Source organism: Triticum aestivum, chromosome 3D (genome assembly GCF_018294505.1).
Source record: "Triticum aestivum cultivar Chinese Spring chromosome 3D, IWGSC CS RefSeq v2.1, whole genome shotgun sequence".
Classification (NCBI taxonomy): domain Eukaryota; kingdom Viridiplantae; phylum Streptophyta; class Magnoliopsida; order Poales; family Poaceae; genus Triticum; species Triticum aestivum.
The window spans coordinates 453,946,903-453,958,825 of NC_057802.1; the positions used below are offsets into that span (position 1 = coordinate 453,946,903).

Genomic DNA, 11,923 nt, shown 5'->3' on the forward strand with positions numbered 1-11,923 from the left:
ACGCGAATTAATATAGGACTGATTAATATATACTCCTCCACTGCAACCTACATGTGCTCTTAAAACAGGAAAAACCGAGAAAATAAAAGGTAAGAAAAATCCCAAAAAACCCTTAAAAATTTGAGACAGCTCAGAAAAATGAGTAAATCACAAAAATCTGTTTCTTTTATAGAAAAAAATCAAGCAAAACCTAAAAAAACAGGCTCATGTGTGGAGGTGCGTCCACATGCGACATATGACGAAACTGGGACGCACCACTTGAAGCGCTTCCACACCCAGGGAAAATGCCCCCATAGGGGACGACACCCCTGACTATTGTTTTTTAAAAAATAGGTTTTTTTAATAGCCAAGAGATCAAATTAAATAATTTTTTGAGCTGAATCAAATTAAATAAATAAAGCATTGTTCAAGTGCTTCGGGCCAGGTACGGGCTTGGTGTTTTCATACTGGGCTTCACAAAGCCTAGCCCAAAACCTTGCCAGCCCATAGCATGATTAGTTCGTCGCTAGTAGATGCTCACCAAACCTCTAATACAGTAAAATCCCAAAACATTAGGTGCCAAATGAGAAAATGCCCGCATCGTCAACACGGCAGCGTAAACGGCTGCCAAACCTGCACTCCCTCCATTCTGGAGAAGCGCGCCGCCGCCGGGCTACAATCATCGCTGAGACCGAAATTAGAAGATTCCGAGGGATCTAGCCACAAAAGGCTAAGCGCCATCCCAGAGGAAGAGTATGAGAGCGCGGCACCTACGGCCCAGAAATCCCAGAATCTACCAAGAGCGAGCTTGCAAGGCGGCCAGACGCGCACCAAATCGGCGCCCGCTCGCTTCACGGGATCGATCCCGATCGATTTCTATGGCGCTCCGCGGGATTCGCGGCGCTTCCTTCTCCCGTTCTTGATCAGGTACTGTTCCTCTGACAGGAAGAGATCTACTTGCTGGCAGCGCCCTGTTTCGCCGCGTCCTGGGCATGAATTTTGCCGATTTTGGATGCCTGTTGCAGGAATGGTCGGTTTTTGAGTTAGAATATTCGAAATCATCGTTTGTAGAACTCAAGAGATGGCATCTTTGCTTCACCCAATTATCCAACTATGGTGGCTCTGATTGCTGTAGATGCTCTTCTTTGTTCTGTGCCATCTAAGTTTGATAGACAACATTGGGGTGTTACCCAAGATTTGCCTTAATGTCTTCAAAGGCCACTGAATTCGTCTTTTTCATTAGAGCTCGTAATCCCACCCTGCATTACATGTATACTTTATAATTTAATCTGATCTTCTTGCTGGCAGTTGTTGATTGGAAGAAAACTTGGGAATGCAGAAAGATGAGCTTGCGTAACAGCAAACACTTACTTTGCGCAAACAAGATCAGAGCTTCGTTCAAGCTCATGCTGTGGGGCTCTCATGATAATGTGCTGCATACTGGTACTGTTCCTCCTCTCCGTGGTGTGAAGCACAGTATACCGAAGGGGTCAGTATTTGTTGATAATCACATTTGTGAAGACAGTTAACATCTGCTCCACTCATGAGGTATACAGTCTAGATACTGCTATATAAGCGGTGTGTGGTGTTCGTTTGTTTTACTCCATTCAGATAGCTTGATATGATGGATGAGAGGAGGACTATCTTGATGGGCCGTTATGAAATCGGGAAGCAATTGGGACAAGGAACTTTTGCGAAGGTCTATTATGCCCGAAGTCTTGCAACTGGCCAAGCTGTTGCTATAAAGATGATCAACAAAGATAAGGTTACGAAGGTTGGACTTATGGAGCAGATAAAGAGGGAGATTTCAGTAATGAGATTGGTGAAGCACCCAAATGTCCTGCAGCTTTTTGAGGTTATGGCTACCAAGAGCAAGATTTATTTTGTATTGGAGTATGCTAAAGGTGGTGAGCTTTTCAACAAGATAGTAAAGGAGGGGAAGCTTAATGAGGATGCCGCCAGGAGGTATTTCCACCAATTGATCAGTGCTATTGACTATTGCCACAGCAGGGGCGTTTATCACCGTGATCTGAAGCCTGAAAATCTACTCCTGGATGAGAATGAAAACCTAAAAGTCTCGGATTTTGGTTTGAGTGCCCTGGCTGATTGCGCAAGGCAGGATGGTCTCCTCCACACCACATGTGGAACTCCAGCTTATGTTGCCCCTGAAGTGCTTAGCAGGAAAGGTTATGATGGTGCAAAAGCAGATGTATGGTCCAGTGGAGTAATTCTGTTTGTGCTTGTGGCTGGTTACCTTCCCTTTCATGAGGCAAATCTCATAGAGATGTATAGAAGGATCTCCAAAGCGGACTTTAAATGCCCTCGGTATTTTTCCGCTGAGTTGAAGGATCTATTACATAAAATCCTTGATCCAGATCCCAGTACTAGGATTCCAATCTCTAGGATAAAGAGAAGTGCTTGGTACAGAAGACCAGTTGAGGTAAATGCAAAGAAAACTGAGCCTGAAGCAACGCACAACACCTTTTCAGCTGAAGCTGCGTCATCAGGCTCAACAGGATGCAGCACTTCTGAGGGAAATCAAGGGTCGTTAAGCCTCCCGAACCTGAATGCATTTGACATCATCTCTCTGTCAACAGGGTTCAATCTATCTGGGTTTTTTGAGGAGGAGTATGCTCGCAGGGAAGAACGATTTACCACTAGGCAGCCTGTAACAATAGTACTTGCAAAGTTGAAGGAACTGGCCAAACGCTTGAAGCTAAAAATTAAGAAGAAAGAAAATGGAGTCCTGAAGTTGGCTGCTCCAAAGGAAGGAAAGAAGGGGTTTCTTGAGCTTGATGCCGAGATTTTTGAGGTAGCCCCTTCTTTTCTCCTAGTTGAGTTGAAAAAGACTAATGGAGACACTTTGGAGTATCAAAAGCTGGTGAAAGAGGAAGTAAGGCCAGCACTCAAGGATATTGTATGGGTATGGCAAGGTGATCAGCAGCAGCGGTCAGAGCCGATTCTGCAAGGGGAGCAGCATCACTCACCGTCGCCAACACAGCAGCCACATGATGAGTTGCAACCACCATTGCAACAGCAAGAGGGACAGGATCAGTTGCACCCACCTTTACAACCACAGGAGCAGCAGGACTTGCAGGAACAACCACCATTGCCACCACAGAATGGCTTCAAACACCAAGATTGACATGATAGCAGTACCGGATGAAAGTACCTCGTGTGTGTTTCTCTGTACTGCTAATTCCATACTCTTTGCAACCATGATTTATAGACAGTCTTTTTTCCTCCTGAATTGTAAAGCTTGTGTGTATAACATAAGTGAATGTATAGTTTCAGTTTTGCATACTATAGGGGGAAATAAACTCTCGATTCCATTTTTCAACCTTTTTGAAATAAAATGATTATTGACCAGCACCATCTAGTTCTTTGAGTTTCTAATTATCGTAATTTGTTTCCCAAGGAGAGTGAACCTATGCAATGATAGAAATCAAAGTTGGTAATGGTCAAAGAACACGTTTCCGGGAGGATGGTTTGGAGGTAACGTGCTTTGTAAAAAATTCAATCGCCTCTATAATCTGACCTTCAGCAAGAATGTCAGTTTCAACTGTTTTTGAGGTGGGCTGCGAATGTTTAAACTTCAGACCGCAACTTGGTGGGGGAGCTAGCTGTTATCTGGCAGGAATTACATAATTTCTTTGTAGATTTTGAGCTGGGGGAAGAGGAGGATAAATGCGTTTGCTTGGTTGCAAGCGGCAGCTGGGTTTTTTTTAGCAGACGTAGAGGTTGGGTGCGGATGTAGAAGGACCGACAAGACACGCCAGCAAAAAGGATGATGGAAAAAAGAACAAGGAGGAGCTCACGCCAAGATGAAAGTTTTCCGATTAGCCTTGTTTTGATGTTTGTGAGTTACTGCTACTGTCTGGTAGTAATAAGCTCTGGCTGCTGTTTTTTGCTGGCTTTGGTAGCTGGAGCTTGCTGCTGCGTTATGTTCCGATTACGATTACCCCCCGAGTGGCTGTCCTCGAGACTGGTTTTCTTGTGGGTTCGTGACAGGACCTGAACGTGAGGCCGGCTTGTCTGTTGTTTTATCAGTTTTCGGAGATGAAAACTGGGCGCGATGGGCCTTGATTCCGAGAAGTCTAATGACTGATCTAATCGGTTTTGACTTTTGATTCAAGACCCATGCTAACTACTACTCCCTCCGTCCCATATAATGTAAAACGTTATTTTGACACTAGTCTAGTGGGACGGAGACTAGTGTCAAAAAATATTTACATTATGAAACTAATTAAGAATGGTGAGTTTTCAGTTAAATTCATGTATTTGGATATTATCAACACGGGCTCTATTCCTCGATTGAAACATGTCTGGAAAGTCATAGTGCTTTTAAAAATTAAAGTGTTCATGTGGTTTGTACATAAACAAGTCATTCTAACTAAGAACATTTTGGCAAAACGTAACTCGACAGGATCTAAAAGATGTAGCTTCTGTGATCATGATGAATCTATCAAACACCTCTTTCTTGACTGCCCATTGGCAAAAAAATTATGGCGATCTGTCCACAGCTTTTAATATTACTCCTCCGAATATTATCAACATGTTATTTGGGACTTGGCTTGATGGCATAGATTCAAAAACGGCGAGACATATCCGTATAGGAGTATGTACTTTATTATGGGCAGTTTGGAACTGCAGAAACGTTTTGGTTTTTAACAGAATAACAAATATTCATTTCTTGCAGGTTATTTTTCGCGTCACTGCACTGATCCTGTGTGATCGCTACTCACTCCGACGGATGCCAGGGAGCGTATGGTTACTGGGTCTATCGGGTGGGAGACGGTAGCACGGGCTATCTTCAACCGGTTTGGATGACGGTCATGTAATAGGATAAGTGTTTAGTTTCCTATCTTCTTTTATCCCTGCCGGTTGTGGTTATCCCGCTATTTTGTTTATGCTCTGTGTGAGCCTTTTTCCTTGTTTGAGACCTGAAGACTTTGTTTGAACCTTTTGCTTATCAATAATATGGCCGTATGCATCGTTCTGATGCAGAGGCCGGGGATAACCTTTTTTAAAAAAAAAATTATGAAACGAAGGGAGTAGAAGTAAGCCTTCTTGAGGATAATTATAACTAGCTCGTGAGTTTGCCACTTGAACAGATGCGTATGGCATCCGAGGCGCAGAGCGAACAAGAGCAACGGAGAAGACAGTGAAGCATGACATGATGCTTTCACAGATCATATTGGCTGCCGCATCTGCGATTCTCATAACAGCCGCATGTCCTAGTGGTTTGCTGTTGCTTCCCGATCAATGATCATGCCATTCCTGTCAAAGTAATAGGCTGGCCCATGAGGAGAACCAAGTAACTAATCTTTTGTTGGATGGTTAGAGAAGCGGTGCTATTCCCAACCCATCAAGGATCAAACTTCAGGTTTGACGTTTAGGTCTCATAAAGGCAGAATATTCTTTCAGTGAGAACTGAGAGGCGACATTGACATTCGTGCAAATAGCGAGGGATATGTGGTGACTTCTCAATCTCAAGACCGGCCGGCTCAATTTCTCGAAGATGCTCATAGAATTAGAGTGCGTGCGTGTATTCATAGGGGTGAGTGTATGCACATATTTGTGAATGTCTGGTCTTGTACTACGTTGTAGTGAGCGGCAAATAGGAGGTCTCCTTAAGGCGTCAAAGCTCTCTGCGTCGGGATACGGAGCAAACGCACAAGACCGTGTGTCATGGCCAATTGCACAGGGGCGCCGTGACTAGGCCGACCCTTTCGCGTTGGGACTGTAGCAACTCAGACGAAAGGGAACGATATTTTTCTTATTACTGTTTATAGCGGGTTCTTAGTTGTGTTTTTGTTTGGTTTTCTAATTTTTTTTGTTTTTAAAAGCTAATTAAAAACATTTTTAAGGAACGCGACTTTTGAAATAATTATGGATTTTTTAATCTGAACATGAATTTTTATTTTTATTTTTTTGGAACTATGTGACCCTTTTAAAAACTCATTTTTTCTAAAAATAGTTTTCTAGAAAAATAAATATTTCTATTTTTCAAGATATTTTCAGAGAAAAAAGAGAAGAAGAAACAAAAAAGTAAAAAAAACAGTAGCTCCCTGTGTGAATGGTCGACAAAGCTAGAAATAAAAAAAATTAGTGAGTACAAAACCCAAGATTTTAGGTATATGGAAAAACGAGGATTAGTTGTTTTTCTACGAACGCGATCTGCATATACTCGATCGTTAACCTTTTCTCTTCGCCCGTCTTTTCCTCAACAAACTCTTCGATTGATGCATGGGGGCCAAAAGTCTATCCAAACCAAACAAGAAACGTGACAAATCGGTACTATGTTTTTCTAGTCCAAACATCTTTTTCATAAACTGGTTACGCACATAACAATTGATAAAACCGATTTTACTAAAAATCGGCTAAAACCCAGTTCTATAATCCCGTCGCTACCCAAACAACCATTTCGGGAGCCTCGCAACGATCACTCGCGGGTGGGCTAAGAGCGCGCTTTCAGCTGTCGCCACGTGTCGTGCTCTGCGCGCTCCCTCCGAATTTTGTTTTTTATTTTATTTTTCCGTATGCGTTTTCGGCTTTTTAAACGTTTTTTTTTTATTTTATGGTTTTCCACCTGTCTTCCTTAGCTTTTGGACCAAAAGTAATTCGAAAAAAAATTGTGTGCTTTTCTTTCGCTTCCGCGAGAGGCACGGTTTTGCTTTTGCGAGAGGCACATCCATGCCTCTCGAAAACGGAAAAAATATGTTTCTATTTTTTTTCCGAGAGGCAGGGTTTTGCTTCCACGAGAGGCACGGTTTTGCTTTCGCGAGAGGCACGATCGAAAGGCACGATTGTGCTTCCGCGAGAGGCACGGCCGTTCCTCTCGGAAATGAAAAGAAAACGTGTTTTTCGTTTTTTTAACCTTCCGCGAGAGGCACGGCCGTACCTCTCGGAAACGAAAAAAATGCATTCTTAGTTTTTTTCCTTCCGCGAGAGGCACGATTTTGCTTCCTCAAGAGGCACTGCTTTGCTTTCGCGAGAGGCACAGCTGTGCCTCTTTCGGAAAGGGAAAAATTGTGCTCCCTTTTCGGTTTTTTCGTTCAGTTTTTTCGTCCGGTTTTTTCGTGAAAAAAAGTTTCTCAAAACCTATCAACATGGGAACTAGTTTTGAAGATCTCGACTATGGATGGCAATGGGTACCCATTATCCGCGTACCCTGCGGGTAAAAACCCTATTAAGGTAAGGGTATGAGACAAAAATTTACCCATGGGTACTTAGATGCGAAAATATCATACCCATTGGGTAGAGAGGGTAGGGGTATGGGATTGTATAACCCATGAGCGCGTACTCATGTGCCCATCTAAAATGTTGGCAAGTGCGTTTTCTTTAATATCCTAACTTATTAATTTTCCCCTCCTAATCGCGCTAGGTAAAAACTCTAATGTGTAGCCAAATTATCTCTGTAATTTATCATGATTTTGTGAACTTAAAATGTATGCCTATGTCTTGTTATTTATGATTATGAGTTGTTGTTTAACATTATTATGTGTCGCTTTATAGGCAAGTATTTTTGTTTATGAGAATGTGTTGTTGTTACAATATGTTGTTGTACATTGTTGTTTACAATGTGTTGCTATTAATAATTTATGATTATATGTTGCATTTTACAACTATTTTTACACAATTGATGTGTTGTAAACGCGAGTATTTTTACCCGCGGGTACCCATATACCCTGTCGGGTGACGGGTATGGGAAAAAATTGTCCCCTTGACGGGTACGGGTATGGGTGATAGGTAAGTTTAGGGTGGACGGGTAAGGATATGGGGTGGCTCCACCCGTACCCATACCCTGCGGGTGCCATCCCTAATCTCGACGCGAGGAATCCAGCGGTGAAAACAGTTCGAGATTTGAACGCACGGTTTAAGAGATAAAAACATTTTGAATTAACGGATCTAGAAAAAAGGAAAAACTCCCAGGTTGCAACAAGTGGCGCACATGCAGCGCAACACTTGTCACAACCTGAAAAGGCGGGAGTGATCTTTGCAAGGAGTACTCCTCAATTAGTGATTTCGCCGAACAAGGTCTAGTCTGAAGGAGCGCCCACACACTCGCTAGTATTATGTCGACCGAACTTCCTAGTTAGTTCATTTCCCTTTTATTTTTATTCATTCATTTCTTTTTTGTATTTTATATTTTTTTATATTTTTAAAAAAATCTAAATACATACATTCAAAACTGAATTCATTTTCAAAAAATTGAAAACCCCGAATATGAAAATGTTAACATAGTTTTTTTTTCTTTGCGTCATTTTTTCAAAATGTTGATAGCTTTAAAAAATATGGTGGTGACATTTAAAACATGTTCACTGCTTTAAATAATATACGTAGCATTTTCAGAAAATATTTATAAATGTAAAGAATGACGTATAATTCAAAATCAATTGACCATTCAAACAAATTGTACATTACATTTAAAAAATGTACAGTTTAAAAAAAGACATTTTACATAAATTCTTATATAAGATAAAATACTGTACATGTAGTTTAAAGAAATGTTTCAATCTCTGTTTGAAAAACAAATCTTTAACACATATTAAAATACAGTTCAATGCATGTGTTAGAAAGAATGTCAATCATGTATTTGAAAAATATTAAACTTTTATACAAAAATGTTTTGGATGTATATACAAATCTTTATCATTTATTTTTAAAATATTAAACATGTATAATAAAAGATTCCTGGCGTATACGAAAATATAAAATGTGTATGAAAAAATTGAACATGTGTTGCAAAAAATGAAACGGAAAAGAAACAACCTAAAGAAAACTAGTGACACCAAAGAAAAGAAGGGCCATGCTACGCGTCGGTCGGCGGATCTTTCTAAAAGATCCGCCGCCTCCGCAACAGCTAGATGTGGCATAATCCAATGATCCAGCCACGTCCTTATCATTGCAACAAAGACAATATTGTAGAACTCTTTGCAACTGGGCTCATGTTGCAGAAAATAATTGCAACAGAGGTTGTGTTGCAGTTTTTTTTTCTTCACTTTTTGCAACATGTATGATGTTGTGGAAATGACTTTTGCAACATGGATGATGTTGCAGAATGCGATGAAAGATGTTGTTGCAATTTCCCCATCGTCAAATGACCCCACAAGAACACGTTGAGGCAATCATGTTGCATGAGATTCAAATCCTGCAACAACCTAGTTTGTCGCAGTGGGCGAGATTGCAACAATGGCTTAGTTGCACACCTACACTATGTAAATAGGCTGCTGCTCGGGTCATTCGATCAAATCATACGGCCACGAAGGCGGCAGACGCTTGCGTGGTTATCAATCGGGTGATGATGAGTGTTTCCCAAGAAAGAAACAAAGAAAACCAACAAAAAAAAGTAAAAAGTAAAAAAATTATACCATAGAAAATCCGAAGAAAACTCAAAGAAAATCAATGCAAAACAGTGAAAAACCGATAAAAATCAAACAAAAAAGGCAAACTAGATTATTAGGCCCGCCGGGTAAAACTGCGCTATAGGCGAGACGTATTAGGAATATCTACCGCGCATGCCGTGGTGGATGGCCAGGCAACGCGTACCCTCCTGCCACCGCACACAACCGGTTTCTTTCATTTTTTGTATCTTGTTGTTTTTTTTGTTTTTTCTTTTTCTTACTGTTTCTTTCTATTTTTTAAAAAATTCAGGAATCTTTTTTTTCAAATCCATGAATACGATTTCTTAAATATGAGAAGAATTTTTGAAATTTACAAATAATTTTTAGTTCACAAACAATTTTTGAAATGACGTACGTTTTGTGAAATTGAAAAAAACGGAATATTTTATGAAATTTTGGATCATTTTTTTTAATTCACGAACCTCTGTTGAAATCGCGATCATTTTTTAAAACGGAAATTCTTTTTAGAACCAATATTTTCTTAATTTGGAAACATTTTGCTAAATTCATGAACATACTTTGAATTCATAAACATCTCTGTTGAACCTGCGAACATTTCATGAAATTCATGAACTTTTTTTTTATTCCCCAAACATTTTTTAAACTTGGGCCTTTTTTTCAATTTCTAATTTTTTGAAAAGAAGAAAAAACAAGATTAGAAAATAAAAAGACAAATAAAAAAAAGTGGCCCCGTCCCAGGAGTGGTTACCTGCATGTTAGTTTATTTTTCTGCTCCGTTTTTTAATTCGTTATTTTGTTTATTTACATTTTGGAAAACGTTAGTGTGTATAAACATAAAGTTACTGGAAATTTTAACACATATAAAAAAACCGATAGTGTACTTTTTACAAATATTTATAGAATTCAATTTTTTTTACACTTCAAAGATGGTCAAGCACTTAAAAAATATTATACAATGTTAGAAAACGTCAGTGTAATTAGAAAAAATGTTTCATACCATTCAAAAAAAGTATGTTAACATCCGAAACAGAGACATATACGACGTGATTTCCTCTCGTTCTCCTCCCTAACCCTAGGCGGTTAGGGCACACTCTCCCCTCCAGGCTTCACCGACGAGTCCGTCGATTCGCCTCCTCTTTGCCTGCTGCTCCGACAGTCGTTGGTCGTGATGGGAATTCCGGTGCCTTCGCTTTGATTTGTAGTTTAGGTTAGGGTTTTTTATTCCTCGTAGGTGCGGCACTCAGGCGGATGGCGGCGCTTCTTCTTCAAGTTTATCTTTTGGGCTTCGATTCTCCTCGAGTTCGTCCGTCTGGACGTAGTCGATGGAGCTCCGACACAAATTTTTGTCGTCTCCTTGGGGTTGTGACGTTAGGGTTTCTCATCATGTGGTGACAATTTGTGTCAGGTGCTTCAGATATATGCAAGGATTTATCAGCGACGACTACAACTCCAGGGCGTTGGTCCTTAGGGGCACATGACAAAGCCTTCCCAGCTCTCATTGATAAGGTCAAGCTGACTTCGGTAGAGGAGCGGCGACAATGACGCGTCAGTGGCTCGTGCTGGCGACAATAGTGGTCTTTAAGCGGTCTTGGAAATTTGATGTAAATTTTATTATGTTTGATACTTCCGGCGAATTTTTATAAGATCTGATCCTTTTTCGCAAAAAACATATTATTTTTTTAAAAAATGTTCACATATTTCAAAAATATGTTTGTGACATTTTAATAAAATGTTTATAGAATGTACAAAAAATGTTCGCATAGTTAAAATGAAATGTTGAAATGAGCATTTGAGAAATGCTTGACATGTATTAGAAAAAAGATATCAAAATTATGAATTTGGAAAAAAATGTTAATCATGTTAAATATGTACATATATAATAATCCTCTGATGTATATGAAAAATTTACAGTGTGTATTCGAAAAGTAGACATCAAAATATATATTTATAAACTATTACACATGCATAAAAATTGTTACCTATGTATAAATTTTTTTGTAATGTGTATGAAAATAGTTGACATGAGTTAAGAAAAAGCAAAATAATGAAGGAAGCCGGTGAAAGCCAAAGTAGGAAAGAAAGAAAGAAAAAGAATAAGTAAAAATAAAAACCAAGGAAAACTATAGAAAAAATGAAGATAACTGATGACGGGAAAATGGCGGGCGTGAGACACGTGTCCACGTCATTGATACAGAGTGAATAAATTTAAATGTGTAGATGCATACAATAAAAATAAAATCAAACATTGCAGGTACATTATTTCCAGAACTCTTACATTTACATAAAAATTCTGTTAATTACATCTCCGAAGAGAAAACCCCTGATTAAGAATTCCAACATATCTATTACATAGGATTACATCACATGCCTATTACAATATTCTACGAGAGAAATCCTCCTCGCGGTCGACGATGAACTCCTTCTTGGTGAACTTGAAGTTTGGTTTCATGCAAATACTCCTCCATGATTTCATGTTTGACATGTTGGAGTATATTTTCCTAGCATGTATAGTTGTGGTCAACCTCATTTATATGATGGTGCAGAATGATGGTTGATTTTGGCTAGGCATCATTTTA

General features: G+C 39.7%; 1 protein-coding gene across 1 annotated transcript; it reads left to right on the forward strand.

The window, feature by feature from the left end:
• The first annotated feature begins 601 nt into the window (after positions 1–601).
• Positions 602–3,351, forward strand: LOC123079596 (CBL-interacting protein kinase 11). The gene is made up of 2 exons (XM_044502389.1): positions 602–906; positions 1,288–3,351. Exon 2 carries the CDS (start codon positions 1,601–1,603, stop codon positions 3,122–3,124), a length of 1,524 nt encoding a protein of 507 aa, XP_044358324.1. The 5' UTR covers positions 602–906; positions 1,288–1,600; the 3' UTR covers positions 3,125–3,351.
• The last annotated feature ends 8,572 nt before the right edge of the window (positions 3,352–11,923 follow it).

Bases quoted from the DNA above. Each gene is read 5' to 3' on its own strand.
- LOC123079596 (XM_044502389.1), top strand. From the start codon at position 1,601: ATGATGGATGAGAGGAGGACTATCTTGATGGGCCGTTATGAAATCGGG.